We start from the raw sequence: 21749 nt of genomic DNA on the forward strand, positions 1-21749 counted from the left end.
AGATGCTGCCTGAACACACAACTTGGGAAACAAGGACAAAAACCTCAAGAGCTCAAATTTTTAGGATCACAGTGGAGCACCTGCAAAAGTTCCAAGACACAGGTAAAAAATTCCCCTGTTCTTCCCTGGAGCCCAAGCTCAGGGACCTGTTCAGTAGCATATACAAGCAGCTTTCTAGCAGCAGAGGAAAGCAAGACATTTCAGCAGAGGGGAATGCTGGACACCCCTCATCCTGAACCTCGCCCCATTTATCTCAAAAACACACTTGACAAATGAAAGGCAGCAGCACCAAATGTCTCTGATGTGCAAGAGGAGAGGGAGCCAAGTGCTTCGCTGTGTAGCTGGCCCCTGCCACCCCTCTGCTAACCTCACCCCAGGTAACTTTCACACCCCTGGAGGGTAAAACATTCCGAAATAAAGAGAAACCAGCCTCAACAGTGTGTGGCCTTTAATCCCCAAATGTGCAGGCAACATGACATTAAAACAGTAAAATTAATAATGGCTGTTTCTTCCCTTTAACTAATAACAAGTTTGTAAGGTTAAAGTCACATTTGCTGTGCTACATATGGTTTCTCAGAATCAAATCTTTTAATTCTGTACTTGGTGCTTCATCTTCTTCAGCAAGGAGGGTATGAAGGTTGAACAGTTAAAAACACAAACTAAACTGGTCATAAATTTAATTTAGTTCACCTTTCTTTCTTCAGAAGCTGGACTCTGCAATCAGGTATACCTTCCTGGAAAGAGCTTAAACATCACTGAATCTGGAACCAACATCAGCAACAACTGAGACATCCTCACATACCTTAGCTGAAATACAGATTTCAACTGGAAAATTAAAAATTAAATTCTACAACTGTCTGCATAATAATAACCTTTTGCAGACACTCCAGAAAACCTTCACTGTCTGCAGTGTTCACTTAAAGAAAACAGGACCAAAAAACCCCAAAGTGCCAGTGTCTGTAGTAGTTCTGAAACCCTTTTTACAGTGTAAAGCCTCACCTCTGAACTAACTGTATCATATTCTTAGGTAGCCACATCTTTCAATAGAACTGCTGCCAAAAACCAGACCTGAATGCAAGTTAACTCTTACTAAAATAATTTTCCAACCCTTAAGAGTTAAAGATGCTGTTCTTTGACACCTCTTTACACTACTGCACTACTGGTTTCAAACACCAACTTTGTAATTTTTCTTTTATCTTGAAGCCTACAACAGCAATAAACTCTAAAAATAGGCCAGGTGCCTGTAAAAGCCATTCATTCTCACATTTTTCATCACTGAGAATGACTTCTAATACAAAAGTCACAAGCCCTGGTTAACATGAGCATAAACTCAATACTTTACCAGCCTCCATTTTTCTCCCTACTGTGGAATCAGAAAGCTTAAATCCCTCCCAGTTCCCAGCTCGGGAATGAAGAGAGCTTTCACAAAGCAGTTTCTAAGCAGAATCTGTGACTAGTCATGCTGTTCAAGAGCACACAAGCAAATCCCAAGTATCAGCACACAAGATTGCTTGAATCTCCTTCCTTTGCAACCTTGAAAAATGCTGAATCATCTCACAGCTATAAGCTCTCACGCCTAGACACAAAAATCAACACATGCTGCTTTTCAAGTACACAGCAACAGATCTGCTTGGAAAGACATATACACATCAATACCTTAAAAACAGGTTAACCAAGATCTTTGGTTTCACTCTGTTAAGTTCCAATTAACTGTTCTCAGCTTGCGTGGCTTTTGGGTAAGACTGCAGTTACACACAAATAGCTAAAATATTCTGCACGTGGGCACCACAAAGTGTAGTGCCAGTGCATAGTTACTGAATTGTACCCATTTCTCCTTGACTCAAAAGCCTTTGAAAAGGCTCTGCAAAGCAGGTTTGTTTTCAAGCACCAGCCAGCGCCTCACAGCACCCCAATTTCCCTACTTTTTCAACAGCCATCAAGCTGTCAACCATTTTCCTACTGAAGAGTATTACGTGTCTTGTTAGAACAAGCCTTTCATGTGTGATTCATCACACCAGATACTGGCACTGAGATTAGGAAAATGAGCCAGTTTGAAGTCCAAGACAGGTTAAAAAATGAAAAATTTCAAAGAATGCAACCTCGTTTCCAAAACAGGCGCAAATTAGGCATACCACAGCTGTGATACATCAGCACCTACAGTGCCATGCTTTTCATCTGCCACAAGACTGCTTATTATGCATCACTTCAGAGCAGTACAGGAATGGCTAGGTGCTAACATGACATCACTTCTTATTTATAAGTCCTAATATCCCAAAGGAAAAGATAAGAACACAGGAAATACATGAGATATATCAGGATGCCAGAATTTGCACGGTGGTCCACCTAGAAGCAGTGGATTTTCCTAGCCTGGGCAACTTAATAAAAGGTCAAAAAGTGAGGAGCAGGAAGGAGAGGGACTGAGGACTCCAAGGCAGACAAGAGAAATTGCAGCCCTTGGTAGTTTTATCTTCAGTGACAGAAGACCTGAGAGGGGAGTCTCTGAGAGAGCAGAGATTTCTCATTTTTGGGATTCTGAAAATAAAGTAGAAATAATCCAAATATTTAGGTAAGATAGGTTTCAAGAAAGTGAGCAGAAAATACTCGATACTTTGGCAGTCTGTCCAATTCTGCACCTTCAATCTCACTCCTAACTGAAAGAGTTCACCAAGAACCAGAGCTCAGCACAGGGTTTCTCTGATACTGTTAAGTAAGCATCAGCAGGAGCCAATTACTGAGTACATCTACCAGCTTCAACTTAAAACTCCTCTGTTAATTTGAGATGGCACAGAGATCTATCACAGAGCAGACTTCCATTTCACCAGAAGCTTACAGTAAGTTAGAGAAGACAGCAGTTTATAACCAAACGATTACTCTGAAACTGCTTTCTTGTCCCCAAAGCAGGTAACTGAAGGCCTTTGGGAGCAGTACTTCCACCCCACAACACAAAGATCTAGACTTGCCATGTAGGAACTTTGCAGTGATCCAGAGACTCAGCACTGCCCAGACAGCAGCAGCCAGCAGCAGTAGAGCAGTCTGTCAACAGCTGAATGCATCCAGCAAGCGCCTCAGCCCTTAACAGACATTACACACCTTCAGCTCTTGCAGTACCTACACTGTTCCAGCTTGCAGGACATGCACCTGCTCTATCTCATGAACAGATTTCCTTTAAATGTGTCATTGAAATCTGACGGAAGGCAAGTGCAGCTGCTGTTTGAGTCAGCTGCAAGTTACATCACCAGTTTCATGTCCATTCTGTACCAAGCGTACTTCCTCAACACAAAACAATACAGCTGATCTAAGGAAGATTTCTCTGCCTCTGAAGAATGACCTGAGATTTTAATTCACCTTCTTCTCCTCATCTTAAACTGACCCACCCACTATTGCTAGTAAATAAAGTTTTCATTTAAACACTCAGATTTAAGTTTATTCATACACAGCAAAAGTTCCACCTGCATATTAAAAACAAACAGATTAGAAGTAAATGTTTTATTCTTCCAACTAAATTCCAGTACTACAAGGGCAGTAAAACAATGATACACTGAAAAATTGCAGCAATAAACATTTGTTAAAGACTGATAGAATAAATAAAAACTACAAAAATGAGAAATCATATAAACCCATTCTTAACCCCCAAAAAAGTCATGGAATACAGAAATGCCCTCCTTCACTATTTCACAGGCAGTACTGTGGGCTATTTGCTTAAAATTGTCCTGGGATTACATTCTAATTTAACTGTGATTACAGCTTTGTTGTAGTGCACAGTTATGAAAACCACACTAACTTCAGTCAGAAGTGTCATTCTACATTTTTATTTACACAACCAGTGAAGGGCAACTTCTAGAACACCAGCTTTAATCCTTTACTTTTTCAAACTTATTAACATAAGAAGCCAAATCGTAATGATACAGCAAATGAGGCCACTGGTATTATTACAGGTAGCAAAGGTCCACATCCAGGTGGTACTGACATCAGGGAGCACTCCAAAACCAGTTGCTGCATAAGAGTGGTTGCCACTGACAAAAGCTTGAAATAACCTGTGTTCACAGGGGGGAAAAATATGGCATTGCTGCAAGTCTTTACTGGGATAGCTTGCAACAATAAAACAGGGTGTATAGGGCAGCCCACATATGCAGAAAGTGTGATTCATGAAACATCTGGAAAGAGAAAAAAAAAAGAGTTAGTGACAGAGGTAACAAATGTCAGCTCTATGCAAACCTGCTATGGTAGTATCAGAACTGGTTTCAAAATGAAAACCCCAGCATGCTGTGGGAAAACAGTTCTAGATGTTTTAAACACAAGCTGCGTTTTCTCTCACACATTCCTTTCAACCTCAGTATTCCGTATCATCAATTTTGAGTATTTTACCTTGGGGACTAGCAGCTTAACAGCAAACAATGGCCATTTAAATTATTGAACACTTGGTAATTCAATGCTACTACAGGGATCAGAAGAAATAGATACTCACAGCTGGCAGGCTGTTCTCCATATCGTCGCATGATCTGATCATGCGTGAACTTCACAAATGCGTCATATTGTTCTGCAAGGATGAAGCATTACAAGTGTGAGTATTAAGTTTAACTCAAGCTGAAAAATACTCAGGGCTAATTTTTATACACAGAAATCATCCAAGTTAAACACACCCCCAACTAGCAGTAGTTTTAAGTAACGTTATACAGTTCATAGCTGCCGTTTCTTTTTTTTCTCCAGAACAATCCAGCAAATGTCCCCTTAATTAAAAGACTTTCCCTTACAAACTTCTGTGAATGAGGAAGATAGCAATAAACTCGAAGAGAATTATGCTGCACATAACAAAGACCTCAATATACCTCACACCTGCTGAGTATCACACATTGTATTTTGAACAAATGAAGTGTGCCCAATTTACAGATCCATAATGGAGGCAGAGTAGTTAAGGAAAACATGGCATAGAGGCCAGTGCTAGGGTTGGAAACATAATCTGTCTGTTTCTATCACTACCAGATGTAACAAAATTAATTTAATGAAATGGAAAAACAAAAGTACAGGAAAGGGATTTGCTACAGAGTTAGAAAATCTTTTTGATGACCACCAAAAAATCAAAAGCAAACAAGAAACTAAAAGGATGAAATGCTAAGTGACTAACTTTTGAGTAATTCCAATCACAAAAGTAGCTACTATGGGAGACATACAGTTGACTGTGGACTGCATGAAAACAGTTACTGTGTCATTTGAAATGAAATTTTGATATGAAACATACTTGGCTTTGAACTAAGCACTGTTATTTCCCAGAAAGGTTACTCTTTCTATACACACATACATACAAATACATTCGCAATATTTTATTCAGTTTTAATACTGCACTCATCAGCAGGATATCACCTTTCAGAATTAGGAAATTGAACAAGGAGAGTAATATCTACCAGATGCCGCTCCTCTCCATTCCCCTTCCTCCCTTGTGGGAAAATACATGTGCAGCAATGTGGGGTGTTCTGAGAAAAGGGCAAGGTCAAAGAAGGCAATCTTCAACCAAAAATGCAGTTAGATTTGTAGTGGTTCCTAGTCCCACAGGTTTGCCCCAATAAAGTCCCCATCCTCTTGCAGGGATGAGCTTCACCTTTGAAGTAAACAGGGTATCAGTAATCAGCAAGTAGTGCAGCAGCAGCAGCCCAAAGTACGGAGCGGACCCAAAGATCTGAGGACATTCATCCCTGACCAAGGGGGAGTGGGATCATGGCAGCCAGCTCCCCTCTGCCCACAAGCAGGACCTGTTTCACTGCAGTTCTGACCAGCAGCTTTTCAGCAGCCATGCAAGGACTTCAGCCAAACAACAAAAAACCACGAAGAGCAGACTGAAGGATCTAGTGCCCTGAAACCATTTCAAAAAATAACAGCAACTGGAACTTTTCCTAAAAGTATGTATTAGAGGCCAAAACTGAACTTGCAAATGTTCTTTTTTAAAGGTGGTAGTCAACATACACAGCTGCTTTGTAACATCATCCTTGTTAGAACTATGGCTTGGCAAATTTTTTTAAAATCCAGTTACTAAAAAGTCCCTTTCTTGTGACATTCAGATTCAGAAGTTAAGCAATCCAAAGGTAGGAGCAGCCTATAGTGAACTACTTGAAAATTTAAGTGAACACTGCACAAATATTTACATCACTGTATCATATATAACATCCTAACAAAATATTTTAAGTCAGGTGACTAAATGACATGAACACAAATACAATTACAATACTATAAAAGGCTGTTTTTCACAGATTCTTTAAAACCTTTCAAGCTAGTGTTTTGCTAAGGCGCTTCCAAAACCCAGTTTGTGCTAACACAGCAGTTTCAGGTAACAGAGGCAGAAAGAGAAATCAGGGCATTACAATGATCTGAGTTTTCCATTTACCCCACATTTATTCTGCATGAAAAGCAACTTTGCTTGCAAAGAACATGGAAGAAGGAAAGAATAGGCAGTATCTGGCTAACTACCTACATGACAACTCTGATTCAGAGAATATCCAAGATGCAAACATTAAGTCATTTGAAAGAAGCTATTCAATTGAGATTTATTATGGAATTTCCAGTTACATTTCCTTTGACTTCACTTTCGTAAGAAAGAGTATCACCTTACTGCACAAAGTTTAGAAAGGGATATAACCATTCTGTCAGCACACAATCATAACTGGCCTTCTACGTGAGGAATTTCTAAATTCTTTTGTCAGTCTCTCTTTCTAAATTCCCATATAATGTTGAAAATGTATTACTAGCTTAATATATGTGATGCAGTAACATGATCTTCCTAACTGCTCTTTTGGTGAGCACCATGGCAAGAACAAGTAAACCTAAAAATCATCTCACTAAACCACAACTCCCCAGATAGAATTCAATCCCCTCCCTTTCCCAAAAACAAACCCAACAGTGCTCCCTTTGCGACTGAAAGACAGTGCACATGTAAGGAACTTGACAGAGGGGCTTCCTGTTTGTAGCTTGTACTCCAAAAGTGTCTGGAACAAATGTAAATCTATCTGGTCTTCAAATGGTTATGATGCCTGCTAAATGAAATGCCATTTAAGAAAATACTAGAAATGACCCAATTCCTAATACACATAAATTAGGAGAAAAAAGTTTTATGGAGTCCTAATTAATCACGCTGAAGCAGATTAAGAAAAACACTGAAATGGAACACCAGGCCCAAAGCAGCAGAAGTATTCATGGCTCTAGTTATAATTTTAAATAGATGTAGATTTAAGAGGGACATACAACTATAGCAATTTCTTACACAGAAATGGCAGATCAGCAAGTGTAGAACATGAACAGAATCTCGGGTGCAGAGACAATACTATCAAAAGCAACCCACAAGCCTGGTGATTTTCCACATGTACATGCTTGTAAAGGTTTTATTCCCACACCTGAAGAGACCTGCCAACTTTAATTCTGATGTGTTTGCAGGACGGAAGCAGAACAGCAGTAGGTACTCAAAACCAATGCTGCAGAACAGTGTGCTCAGATTTTTATTATCATCACACTAAACGTTAAATTAGACTCCAAATAGTATTGTGAAAGCACCTAACTCTGAATGCACAAGAATTTAGGTGCTCAAATGCTAACAAGAGGCTTAGAAGTAAAAGACCTCAAAAACTGAAGAAAGGTCATATTTACAATGCTGACATTAGCATGATCCTTATGGAAAGATAAGTTGGCATCAGGTGCCAAGAATTTCAGCTGAATTGTGAAATACAAGAATTCAGCATGGAGCATCAGAAAAGCAGTTGAACTGACTCTCAAGCAGATACCAAACACTGCTGGCACCAGTGTAATGGTAAGTACTGGGAAGAGAAAGGGAAATCTTAGCTACTGTCATCTTGCCAGATTCCAGAAAAAGGAAGTCAGTTCCCAAGCAGGAAAAAAAAAACCAAAACAAAAAAACAGTCCTTCAAAAAGAGCTCTAAAGGCAGTCTTTCTGGAAGGAGAAAAAGAAAAAAATAAGAAAAAGAAAGAAAAAAAGAGGAAACTACCAATTCAGACACAATAGCGAGAGAAAGTTCTAACTGAAATAAAACCACTGTCTGCACTGACTAGTAACAGCTAGGAGTCATAATTTCTATCCAAAGCAGCACAGAAGGAAAAAACCTATTAAAGGGAGTAAACGTCGTTTTTTTCTGTCATGTATGCAACCCCATTCCTTCATCAGACTAGGTCAGAAAAAAACATACACTGTAACAAAAATAAGAGAAGTTTTAGGCTTTCAAACTCACTCTGACATATTATTCTGAACTGTATAAGATACCTGCAAGTTTTGTGGTCAAAATTTCTTCATACTCTTCACGGATTTTCTCTTCACGTTCTTTCAGCAAACGTTCACAGATCATTCCAACTTGTCTGAGAGTAAACAGGGGCTGTTCTTTTTTCAATGGTGATGATGCTGCAGATGAAGTACCTAAGATTAAATATTTGGGCATACCAATTTACAATTACAAATAGATCAGAACCCGTTTTTTATAATCAGTTTTTTCACACCTTCCACATTAAAGGAACTTTACAAAACATTTGAAGAAGACTTGCTCTGCTGTTTGATCCTCCTAATCACTATTGAAGCAGAACTGGATGCTCAAAAGGAAGACATCTGCAATGGACAACAAGTACAGCTATCAAACCCCCAAGAGTGTTACACAAACCATGCAAACACCATTTACATGGCAGTGTCCATGTACAAATTTAAGCTTCTATTTTATATAAAAATTACAGTACAGTATTACAGTGTATTGGTGCAAAGACAGATGCTTTTGCAAAAGCCTATTACAGTATCAGCAACAGAGCAGACAGGATGGTCTCCTGAAAACGATGCCAGCTTTCTGTCCTACCAATTCTTAAAATGAAAAGCTACCATCTTCCAGACCAATGCTATTATTGCCAAAAAAGTAACCAAGGGGGAAAACTATTTACTCAAATGGAATCTGACAAAATAACAGAATATAGCAGAATTACACACAATTTATGGCCAAAAAAACAACAGTAACTGGTGAGAAGGTGCCATAAAACACCAAGTAACTAGAAGAAAATGTTTACACAAGCAGAGTCTAAGAAAACATATGAAAATTACACAGAATTATCTGGGTACCTGGCAAAGCTGGTCCAGTATGGAGAAATGCATGTGGCTGTGCATCAGTAGAACAACAAGGATCTGTCTGCTGGAAGCTATTTTCTAAATGTCTTCTCTTCTGCATGCGTTTGTACTCCTGTTTTATGTTGTACAGAATTTGTTCTAAAAAAAAAAAAAAAAAAAAAGAAAAAACCCCTGAAAGAATCATCTTTACATTTCACCATTTTGCTTGATTTCCATTCAAACATCAAATGCTGTAGATAAATAACAGATGATAAAAGATACACAGACTCTTAAAAAATGACCTGCAAAACCCACAATGTTTTACCTAAGACATAAAACAATTAAACTAATTAAAAGAAAGGTAACCCAGACTGTTTTCACCAGGAGAACACTAGCAAAAGTGCTCTTAGTTAAGGTCAAGTATTGGCACCAGAGTACTGCTAACAATAAAAACCCAGCATCCTAAAATTTAGGAATACACATAGATAAAAACTTGGCTGTAAAACTTATACTGTTATTAATTATCTTCGCTTCATTTATTTAATCTGCAATTTAATCTTTCACCCACACACAGCATTTATCACTCATGCAGTTAACAGTAACAAGAGACTCTAGAATGAAACATCCACATGAATTACCATTCCTCTCTGTAGGTTGAGTGGCCTACAGGCAGCACACTGAAGAGGAAAACACAATTTAGGCAATATGCATTAAGTGCCTACTGCTTAAAATATCAAAGAACTGGAAGCTGACAAAATACTAAAGCTTTCCAGAACATTTCTGACAGCCTCAAATTAATCCAAATAAATACAGTGGATGGATCAACAGTCTTTTTCAAAGCAGTATGGCAATATGTAGTGCAGCTTTTGATTGCAATGAATAAAGTACAGCAAATTATTTTAATAATCTCATCTCCATTGTAAAATCATAACGGAAGAACTAATCCTTGCAACAGAACTACCAATCCTGTGTGCATTCTCTCTGAAATTCCACATACCAAATGGCTCTCAGGTGCATCAGTGGCCTAACTCCATATCCTCTGGCAATGTAAAATATTCAAGAAAAAAAAAAGTCATTTTCCATTTTTTACATGAGACCTTCCCATAAAGAAATTTCCAAAGATTCTCATCCTTTATGAAACTCTTACTTTTAATGCTCAGAGGCATTAAAAAAAAAAAAAAAAAAATCACCTGCAGGATTGGCTTCCACTTAGACTGCTGGACTTTTTACCAAAGACAGCTTTCCAAAACTCAGGTACATACAAATCCATAGGATCATGTCAGAGTTGCAAAGGACTCCACTCGGAACCTTCCTGTTTCTGGTTCTCATTTTGGCAATACAATACCATGAAAACGTAAACCAACTTTCATGTTTGTAATCCGTAGGCTACTGAAGTTCCATACCTGAACATTTTCTAGTAAGGAACCATGTGATGCAGGTAACTTCAGCTACCACCTTCTTCAGTCAGTGGCTGAAGCCTCTGCTAGACCAAGTGGAAGCAAACCCTTAACAATTCTCACTCAGTTCAGATGTTTAAATACTGTCATGGTTCAATTCCATGAGTCAATCTAGATATTTCCAATTTATGAAAAGAGAGAAAACTGTTTCCAGTCAACAGGAGCGTCAGCAAAGGAGCTTCTTCGATTTTGTCCATTGATTAAGGACTTAATACCTTTCCAGTCCCATGCCTGCAGTTGTACAATTTTTAACTCTCTACTGGGATGTCAGTAATATGGTTCAAAGAAGCAGCAAATGCAGAAGATGTAATAAAAAAGCACAGCAGGTAAATTAAGAGAAGGAACCACCAGAAAGTGGTGGGGGGTTGGGGGGAGGGGGGGGAAGGAAGTACTCAGAGGGGATAGAAGATTCATACTTTCTGTAGGACAAGATGCACTCCAGTATGGTACAAAAGTACATAAATCATGTTAAACCAAGATGCAGTCAGGCTTCCAAAATTAAACAGAATCCCATGTAGAGTTTGTCATGTGCACACACACATCAGTCACGGAACAGCCTAACAATATTTATCTTCAGTGGCATTATGATGGTAGAACAATACTTCTCCTCAAAATCAAGTGCTGTTCTGGCTGCAGTGATACTGCATAATTCTGAATGGGAACCAAATTAGCTCAAAGGATCACATCTGTCCTAAAGCACGTTCACACTATGAAAAACATGACTGCACATATTCACACGGCATTTGTATTAACAGAAGAACATAACAGACCATGATCATCCTTCACTATGACTACTCTGTCCTGGCCATACTTTCCGAACTCCATGTGAACTGCAAAAACGTCAGCTAAATTTCAGGTGTAACAACTTGGATAAAAATATTTTCTACAGTTCTTTCTTTTATCTTTTTGCAGAAACATTCTCAAACCACATTAACCACCAAAAGCATTAAGGACAAAAAAAGTAAACAGACTCTGGTCAAATGATAAAACTGCAAGAGTTAAATCAACAATCATACGCCATGTTTCCTCCAGTCCTAACAACCCCTGGAAACTAAACAAGCAATAATTTAGAAGAAATGTTAAAATACCAGCCAGAATAGAAGGAGCAAAAGCAACGGGGGCGTGTGTGTGGAAAACAGGGAAAGGAGGGAGAGAAATCAGGTGTGGACTTTGGGAAAACACTAACAACTGGAATAGAAAATTAAGATTTGTGCACCAAAGATACATGATTCTATTCCAAATTATACTGAATTATGGACAAGGAAGTCTCAATGATATCACAGCAATTTAATCTACTTCTAATTTGGCAACACTTTAAACTGCCACCTTCAAACCTTGCTGCCAAAATCACAAATCTCAAGAAGCACTACTGACAGATATTGGGAGATCCCCATCCTAACAAAATCAGTTTGACAGTTTGCATTACTGTGACTTCAGCTAAAGGTACAAAACTAAGCAAAGTGGGCTAAAGGAAGAGACTATTTAAATATGGCACTGCCTACATTGCAAACACCAACCAGAAGAAAAAAGCCTGAAATGTTAAGCACTGACTAAACACTTGATAAGCATGTCCAGAACCTGGTTTGGTAAATGGTATTCCTCTATTCGGAATAACTTAGAAGATTTAAGGCACTATTGCCTCACCACAGGACTGGACTATAAGCTGTACTCAGTACCTTCCTGATAGGAGGCACAGAGACTGAAAATGACTCATCTCATACTTCTCGATTTCCACCAGTTATAAAATAGAGATTAACAGTCAAGAAACACAAGTTTAACATAGCACCAAACTTTCAGTGACTTCTCACATGAACGATCAGACCAGGAATGCTTCAATTAAAGCAGGCACATTTTTGTATGAGCAAAGACTAAGTAGATATTAACTTACAGTACCATAAAATCTTAAGACTTAAAACAAAACTACTTCACTGTGAAGTGAAATGTAAGCCTGTGAATACTTATGACTCATTCTAAATGAAAATCTGAATGCCAAATTAAAATAATCTAGTACAGTAAGAAAAGCTGCTTAAATGCACCAAGTTACTTCCACCGCTTGCAGTTCTGTTTCGTAATTCCACAAAAATACTTTTAGAGCATCTCAGCACTTGCAGGAAGCCATGAAATATTAAGGTAGTGCAAACCAGACAACTTCTGAACACCACCTATATGGCAGACATCTAACTGCAAAGACTTTTAAAACTCTGACCCAGTTAAACAAAACTTAGAATTAGTAGATCCAACCTAGTATTGCTTCCACAATACATTCCTGCTTTTTCAAGTTCAGTTTTTTAACTTCTCTTGCTTCCAATTAGTTCTGACTATTCTCTCTGCAGTGCATAACTGAATTAAAGCATGCACTGAACTGGTGTCAAACACAGGACAGGTTTTTTATGTGCTCCTCAGTGTGGAGGACCAAGTTGTCCTTTAAAATGATGACATGCACTTTAATTAACAAATTATTTTATATATAAAAACTCACTCATTAAACAAAATTTAGTCTGTGAGTTTCTCTAAGACTATTAAAATTTAAGTGAGAACTTGAATCACACATATTACAACTTATTACATATTTTAAATAAAAGCTTTCATCCATCTTGAACATATGCTGAAGTTCAAATCAGATATTGTACATCAGACAACGATTTGATCTGAGACGACAAAAGAAATATATTTAATATGATGAAACACACATCATTGTGGCCTATCCTCAATTTCACTGTGCTCAGTGTTTCCTACTGGTTAGAGATGCCTCTGAAGGCACAGAGCTATTTAACAGGAAATACCAAGCAGAGGTGCTAAAAGTGAAAACCAGACTTGCTTAATCTGGTGTAGCAGCAAGAAAAAGCTACACTGCTAACACACCAAAATGAATCAGTACTTCATAAATGGCATTTCAAATTCAACATGACTACAAATCTCCACCAGCTACACAAGAGTCTGTTTTATGCCCTCTTCTCTTTCAGGTTCAAGGCTAAGATAAAGAATGACAAGCAAAAACTGCTATTGTCTCACCATAACCACCAAAGGCATCAGGGATTCAGTCAAATATACCTGAATATAACAAAACGCACGGATACTCTTTTTTTTTTTATCCAGAGCTGTGTACTGAGAGCATAAAGTTCAGTACATAGGCTCATTGAAGTTTGCATTCAAGTCTTTCAGAACTTGAGATGCTGTCTGGAGAAGGAAGAGTTCCAGATGAAGAGAGGATGAGATATGAACACGGCAAATTAGAGTTCAAGTTTGATAGTGAAATATGATTGTCACACTAATGGATTACAAAGCCAAATATTCATTTCCAAGGATGATGCAGTCTTCCTACTTCCTTTAATTCATGATAAGAAGTTAATCTTTTGCAAAATTCTGCCATCTAATTGCATCATCCTGACCTGTAATTACCTAGAAATTACGTACAAAGGAAACAGCAGTTCAATTTAAAAAGGTTACAAGACAAACAATTATTTTCTCCATTTTAATAACTGCTTATCAACTATGAAGGTGCTGATTGTTTCACCTGGACGATTTTCTTCTTTGGGTTTGATTTTTAAACTATCAATCTCTCATCACAGTTCCTGGCTTCTCTCACTTAGCTAAAGGAAAATTCAGCAAAACACACAGGAAGGTGACTCAATGTGCTGAAATCAGACTAGCAGTCTTCCTGGCCTGAAATGGAACCTTTAGCTCAGGTTTCAGTTTGCAATGTCACCATTCAACATATGCATTCAAACTTGAACCATGCTTGAGATTTGTTCTAAGTAATCAATTAGATATTATCCTGATGTCAATGGCATACATCTTCAGAGATTTCAGTTCTGTTAAAGCAAAACTGCCTCCACTAGGCTAGTTCAAACTAACATACAATATTTCCATTAGGCCTTCACCCTTATTCAACACTGATGTTGAATGATGTTACCATACTCCTACTTTTGGTCTCCCCACCCGACTACTGACAAACCACGTTAATTTTAAGATGCCAGTTTCCCCTAAAGGCAGCACTACAGCACAGCAATGGGTAAAGGTATTCCTCAGGGGGTTTTTCCTACTTAACTAGAGAACCCTAGCAGAGACATAAATTAAAACAACTCTTACCCTCTTGCTTTGGTCTCAGATATCAACCACTCCACTTACACTTTTTAATCAGGCATGTTAAAACGTTAGTAAAACAAGGTATACTCTTGGAAACCATGCTCCCCCTCAGAGGAGCATGCTCTAAGCCCAAGAAAAAACACTGAGAATGGGTACATGCTGACACCTCACAGCCACTGGCTATAGCTACAGCACAGACAGAAGCAGCTTGCCATGGACTGGGGCACAGAGCAGGCCACCTCATGAGACCCAATTACTCCAGGTTCCAGGCTGACAAAAGTTCTGGTTCTCCCACAGGCTGGATGCTCACATACGTATTAGCTAATTCTACAAATGTGTTATTTCAGGCAGTCCCAGTTCTCCTGATCAAGGGACTGAGGAATGAAAAATAAATCAAGCAATGCAATATGTATTAGGCACAGCAATTAGATCTTTCCCTTCACATAAAAAATTGTCACATTGCATTTATCAGACTTGCCATTAAAACAGAAAAAAACTTCTTCAACATTTTATGACATCTACAACCAAGGGTATTCAACACTTATAGACACCACAGGCATCTATACAGAATTTCTCATATAAATTAAATTATGAAGTCCAGATGCAGCTATTATGTGACTTCTTTTAAGGGGTGGGAATGTTTTGTTTTGTAAAATCCTAATGATTTCTGCAAAACTGGAGCACAATGAGAAACCTGGCATCTCACCAAGATAATTTAGCAATAAATACACATGTGGATAAGCTAACGAAACAGAAATTATGGAGAAAGAGCAGCACTACTAATATGTCACATTCCAAAGCCACTGGATCTGTTCATTTAAAAGCCAAACCTATGCTTGGCCATTGCCTGACCAAGTTTCAGACAGAAGTAGTTCAGTTTGCTCAAGAGGGCAACTCAAAGGTCATAGGAGGACAGCCCACAGGGAAAACTAACAGTTCTTTCTATACAAAAAGGTCAAAGGCATTTTCTTGCATCAACTTTGAAAAACTGTGTCAATTAGATAAATCTTTTTCCAGACTCTTCTGTAAAAGAAAAAGGACCTATTAAAGGCAAATTTATCTACCTTCTGTTTTGTAAAGAGTCCCTCATAAGAGGCCTGTTCTCAACAGCTCCACCCACTAGGGTTTTTGGTTTGCAACATTAGTTAGTTGCTGGGGAAGTGTTGAGGCAGATGAATGTTTCAGATGGAGAAAAAACTGCATGTCCTAAAGTCTGTGGATTTTTAAGTGATTTCATTAACTGTTTTTAAATGCAACATTCTTTTTGATTGCATAAAGTCCTTACAAGTTAACCTCTGATTTTGGATGGAGTGTGAAAAAAAGCTACTGATCTCAGTTTGTCTTCAGAGTTTCTATGTACCAGGACTTAGGGGATTTAAATCCCTAAGATCAACATTATTTCTCCCTTCTGTCCTCCCATCTCTTTCAACCATTATTTCCCACCGTAGCTTCAATCTCAGAAAGATTCAGACATGCAGGCTTTCAATAACTCACCTGCCTTTGAATTTAAAAAATTTAAGTGTAGTTTTTTCTTTTTTTTTTCCCCACTTGCAAACAACCTGTCCGTCATCAGGGTAAAAACTGCAAACAATGACTCCAAAACATCCACTGGAGAACAGAGAAATAATATTGCCACTGCCTTCTCCTTTCACCCTTGAATTCATTTAACAGCTTTGAAACAGAAAAGCACCTTTTGGACTTCAGAAGAAACCCAACAAGTGTATGCATATCACACAGGCAGCATCCAGACCCAGGTGCAGTTATTCTGGTTACATAGAACAGTCTCATTTATAGGTAGAACTTACGTGAAACTAAAACTCTTCTGTAGTTATTTAAGCAGTAGAAATATTTTTAAGAGGAGCCACTGTTTCAAAACTAAACCAGTTTTACACCAGGCAGGCATGTTCTGCACTGCTTACAGTGAACACAGTTTTAAAAACATCATTCTACATGCAAATAATGCTATTCAAAAATTAGCAAACATATTCATGAGTATGCTCAAGCCAGTAAGCACAATTCCATAGAAAGTAGACTGTAAAAGCCACAATTACAGTTTGGCTGCCAAATTCACCAAGAAACTGGAAGTGACCTAACAGCTGTACAAATAACCACAAAATATTAGAACACTCTTGTGAGAGAGAAATTTCATCTTGAATAAGCCTACCCTCTCTCAAACAGACATTGGTTATTTGTCTATGACCACTCCATACAGACAGCTGTTTTCTCATCTGACTACCACACTGTATTCTCAAGTTCTCAGTACACCCCTCAATCAATTGGTATTCTGCTTCCAGATAATTCATTTCTGAAATGATAAATGATGTGATAAGAAGTCCTGGTGCTGACATGGTCTCCACGATGTGAAGTTAAACACTACCAGAGCATCAGCAGAAGAAAAATGTTTAAGCATGAACTTAAAATCAAGTCTAAGCACCAGGTCCTTTATATCCAGAGCTCTGATTTCATATGACAATTAATTTTCATTACACAGAATTCAGACAGATGCTTCTTAAGCGCTGGAAATCTAAGCATTACAGTAACAAGCTGAGAAAAGCCTAAGTCAAATCAACTGACTTCTGGCTATTATTAATAAATTTCCCAACACAAAAACTAAGACAAAATGGTGACTCAGTTGGGAACACTTTTTAAATTGAACTGGAATTCTTTTCCCACACAGCAAGATTCATCTGACCCTAATGGAGACATCTGCATCAGAAATAGTCATGTAAACTCATTTTAGAGTCAATGGAAAGCAAGATATGTTTCTGCAGCACACTAGGCCCCAACCTAAGTCAGAGCTCTAGAATAAACCACCTGATTCTTCTAAGTGACTACCAGAAAAACTGCAAACTATTAGGTCAGATGTACATTTACAAAATTAGATCAATCACACACAATCCTTCAACAGACCCCTATAAAACGATGAGCTCTACTTTGCTCAGTTGAGGGTCGAAATGAAATACACACCATGTCATAATACCCCCAAATTCAATTTAAAGTAAAAGCTACGCAAGCTGATTAACAGATGCATTTATACAGCACAGTATAAAGATTTTATTTCTGTAACAGAAACCACAGAAGGAGCTTTTAAGCAAAAGCCATGTAAACGTGCACAACTTATAAATGCTTCAAGTTTTCCTTAGAAGCATTCAAGTGCTGTAAGAGACATTTTGATTTACTGTGCTTCACTCTTCATTATATAAATTTTTTATACATAAAATACATCCTTGTCTGTACAGAAACCACCTTTTCACATGGATTGCCACCTGCACCTCTGGTTTTCTCAGGCGATAAAGGGGCCTGTGTTTGCTCAATTTCAATAACATTTTGGTTTTTAAGCCCTTCAGAATGGTTAGGGTAGGAGCTTAGGTATTACCTCAAATACTGCTGTAGATTGCTGAAAATTTTATTGATTTGTCTCCTTTCAGCAATACATATTTACTGACCAGACAATATCTATATTAAAAATTCATAACCTAAGCTCTCCAAATCCCAAAGAAAGAAACCAAAAGGAACCATTGCAAAGAAGCAACACTTATCCTTTAAAAGAATCAAATTAATTCTGATTTTAAATATCTATTTCAAAGTACATGTAATGCCTCACTGTACCAGGGAGTGCCATCCATCACAGCTCTCATCCCAGACCGCTGACTCATTCAAGATCCTTTCCTAGAGGTTCAAAAAAATATCAAGGCACTGATGCCAAATTTAACTCTGTATGCCCTCTGTATTTCCTCCATATCAATTTTTTATTATTTGATTAAAACTTGTTAAAAAATGTATTCTATGGTGCAGTTTTCCAAATTAAGAATATTGAAACAAGGCACTGTCCTACGTGGAGATGGCAATTTGAACATTCAAACTTAGTGCTTGGTAACCTGGAGCCAACTTTTGTTACAAAAGGGAGTACCAAACACAACAGCGGAAGGAATTCTGCTGCAACAACTGCAGAGGGCTTTTTTTTTTCCTGCACACAAAGGACACGGATACATCCATACCTCGGCGCTACAGCCGCTCATGGCCGCGAGCTGCACCGTCCCTGAGTGCATTGCTCGAAACTGCCCACTGGACTAAGCACGGCACGGGCCAATCAATCCTGCGTGCTCAGCCAAGACTCGTTCCTTTCTTCTCTCCCTACTCGCTGCTAAAAAGAACTCGGCTGATTTTTGACAACCATTACACAAACAGACCTCGAGCTTTTAGGGCCGCCGGTTGACTCATCTCTCGCACCTTAAGAATGTAAAAGGGTTTCGTTCTTGCCCCGCGTCTCACAGACGAGGAGACCGCCCGATTCCATTTTATCTGCCCTGAAGGCAACTCTCACCCTTGTACACAACCGCTTTACGCTCGGTTTTCCTACAGAACTTTTAAGGATACCACAAAATGGGTTAGCCGGGACGATGGCCCGTATTAAGAGGCTGGGAAGTGGGATTACCCCTTTGTTTTATCCGCTTTTGCCTTTTCCCACTGGCGTTTTGCGGGTGATGGATGACAGACCAGCCTCCCCGCCCTACCCCCCTCGCCCTCCCCTGATGTCTGAGCGACGGGAGGAGGTGCCGCCGACTCGACCCACCGATAATGACTGCGAGGAAGGAATCGACTGGGGCCCCGCCGACTCCCCCACTCCCGACCCCAGCCCCACCTCGGTCACACCCCCGTCCCCTGCCGCCCCAGCGTTTCCGCAGCTTGACTCGCCCCTGCGGCTCTCCTTGCCACATCCAGGCACCCGTGGAACAGGAGGAAAAAAAAAACCGGCCTCCTCCTTTCCTAGGATCGAACTTCCCCCAAACAGCACCCCCATCCCCCCCTTCCGCCGCTCGGGTCCCTTTCTCCAGTCTCACCCCCCCGCCTTCACCGACCCCTTTCCTATGGCCACCCGCCTGCATCGGCTCAACCCGCCCCCCCTTCTTCCTCCCCGTTCCTCCTCCTCCTCCCCCTCCTCTCCTGCTGCAAACGGCCATTTCTATTGTGTCTCTCGGTGCCAAGCCGAGCAGGGATCGCCCCGGCCGCTGCCAGTCGCACAGCCCAGCAGAAAATGGCTGGAGGGGGACGCCAGACCCACCCAACCCTCCCCTCTTCTTCCTCCTCCCCGCTTCCCGACCGCGTTCCCGGCCCCCTCCCCGCTGAAGTGCCCCCGGGGAGGGGGGGCTGCCGGGCACAGGGGGTGCCGCGTCTCTCACCTGTGGTGAGCCGGGACGACACCTCTCCGAAGGGCGAGGGCTCCATGCGCAGGTATTTCTGCGGGGAGGAGGCAGCGGCGGCGAAGGAGGAGGAGGCGGCTGAGGCCGGGGCTGACAATGGCGCACATCGCCTTCGCTTCGGGGACGCCGGGCTCAGCAGCGGGTCGAAATCCAGAGTCCTTTTCAAAGTGGCGCCGCAAGCCATGGCGCGGAGCGGCCAAGGGGGCTCCGAGTGAGGGGCAGCGGTGGAGGCAGCAGCAGCCGGCCCTGCCCAGAGGCGTCTTCCCCGCTGTCTGGAGCGGGCTGGGGGGGAGGGAAGGGAAAGGAGGGGGCGGCTGCGTCAGGGCCGCCTCCGCCGCCTCCCCGCCGGCCTCTCTCTAGGGAGCGGCCCCGGCAGCGGCAGCAGCAGCCCCGGCTCAGTCCGGCTGGATCTCCGCTCTCCCCACCCGCTCCGCCCTGCCTGGCCGGGACAAATTCCGCCCGCGGCCGGTGGCGGGGCGCGAGCAGTGCCGAGGGGCGCGGTGCCGGTCCCAGGTGCGCGGTGCGGGGCGGCCGATGCGGGGCGATGGCGATGGCGGGGCCCGGGCGGCGGCGATGGCGGCGGCGATGGCGCTCCCGGCCGTAACCCCCGCACCAGCAATATGGCGTCAACAACAACGCCGCCGGTTCAAACGCCAACCCCCCCCCGCCGCGGAGGCTCACGGGACTCGTGGTTTCCCTGCCTCGGCCCCCGCCGCTCAAAGGCAGATGGCCACTGTGAAGCTGGGACTACGACTCCCGGCGTGCACCGCGCCGGCAGGGCAGGCTTCCGGGTTCTGGTTTAAATCCCCCCTGGGAGGGTGCGGGCTGGGGTGTGGATGGAGGACGCGGCGGGACCCTGAGGAAGGGTTGGCGGGCTCCCTTTGGGACGCGGGGACACAATGGGGGCGACAGTCCCGCCCGGCCTCCTGTTGCCGCAGGTGTCGAGCGGGTCTGGCGGCGGATGTACGTCCGCGTGGCGCTTGTCTGCATGTGAAATCGGGGGCAAAGTGCGTTTAGTGGCCTCCATGGTGAGGGCAGAGCAGGGAGCGTGCGGGAGTCCGAGGTGACAGCTAGGGACACGCATGGAAAGGCCTCACGATCTCGAGATCTGTCTCACGGCGTAGCTGAGTGGTTTCCTTGCAGTTGCATAAAGCACATTCTTGCTTAAGGAGGGTGGTGAGGGAAGAGGTTCAAAGAACTATAAAGCTGCTGCTGGAAGAGCACAGCTCTTTCCTGTGCAGCTTCCTGGTTTAAACAAACTGTGTTACAGGTCACCACAGTGGGAAAGCTAACAGAGGTTGATAACCCCCAAAATACATGTAACTTTCGGGTTTTCTGTATCTAATACTGTTAATTTAAGCATGAACACAAAAACAGGTTGTCTTTGAAAGATAACAGTGGTGAATATGCCCTCATAAAGTTTTAACACTGGTGGTTTTTGATTGTGTTCTGAAGTATAAGCTAGGCTTTCTCTAAGGGCATAAAAATCCCCCACAAACCTTACCATCCTTTTGAAGCAGGATTTGCTGTACATGTTTGGTGTGTGGCACATACTGTTAATTAAGCCACAGGGACACCCAGTCAGTCAGTCTAAACACCAATCTGATTGTGCTGGCACTGTGGTTGTGCTGCTCTTGGGGTAGCCGAGGTTTCAGGTGATGGGGTGACCTAGCAGAGCCTTCCTTCTCAACAAATGATTTGTTTTCTGTGATAGATAGCTTGGGACAATGTTGGAGCAATTAGGGGAAGTTTACCTTACCTGAGTTGCCTTGGCCTAAAATTAATACTGGAAAATCGCAAAATTAATCCTCTGCTGTGAGCTGTTCCTCTGAAGAGGAAGTACTTAGAGTATTTCCTTGGAAATGAGGATGCTGACAAGCCTTTCTAAAACTAAGACAAGTTCTGCTTCTCTGCAGCAAGACTCAGGAAATGTAT

General features: G+C 41.3%; 1 protein-coding gene across 4 annotated transcripts; it reads right to left on the minus strand.

Annotated features, from left to right (window-relative positions):
- Positions 1-433: 433 nt before the first annotated feature.
- Positions 434-20427, minus strand: AKIRIN2 (akirin 2). 4 transcript variants are annotated; one of them, XM_048299797.1, is made up of 5 exons: positions 19794-20417; positions 9086-9229; positions 8255-8389; positions 4466-4537; positions 434-4154 (listed from the first exon to the last, which is right to left on the minus strand). In XM_048299797.1, the coding sequence occupies exons 1-5, from the start codon at positions 19996-19998 to the stop codon at positions 4144-4146; spliced, it is 567 nt and encodes a 188-aa protein (XP_048155754.1). In that variant the 5' UTR covers positions 19999-20417; the 3' UTR covers positions 434-4143. The 4 variants fall into 4 exon arrangements, 2 of the variants coding, with proteins under 2 accessions (XP_048155754.1, XP_048155753.1); XM_048299796.1 differs by having other exon boundaries at positions 8255-8404; positions 19794-20407; XR_007202845.1 differs by lacking the exon at positions 434-4154 and adding an exon at positions 5400-5593 and having other exon boundaries at positions 4460-4537; positions 19794-20427.
- Between the last annotated feature and the right edge of the window lie 1322 nt (positions 20428-21749).

Source organism: Corvus hawaiiensis, chromosome 3, assembly GCF_020740725.1.
Source record: "Corvus hawaiiensis isolate bCorHaw1 chromosome 3, bCorHaw1.pri.cur, whole genome shotgun sequence".
Classification (NCBI taxonomy): domain Eukaryota; kingdom Metazoa; phylum Chordata; class Aves; order Passeriformes; family Corvidae; genus Corvus; species Corvus hawaiiensis.

Excerpts from the sequence above, each read along its gene's own strand:
- AKIRIN2 (XM_048299796.1), bottom strand. The coding sequence starts at position 19,998 with ATGGCTTGCGGCGCCACTTTGAAAAGGACTCTGGATTTCGACCCGCTG. Across the intron at positions 8,405-9,085 it reads TACTGGACCAGCTTTGCCAG|GTACTTCATCTGCAGCATCA; the intron begins GTACCCAGATAA and ends ATTTAATCTTAG. Across the intron at positions 4,538-8,254 it reads TTTGACCACAAAACTTGCAG|AACAATATGACGCATTTGTG; the intron begins GTATCTTATACA and ends TCATCCTTGCAG.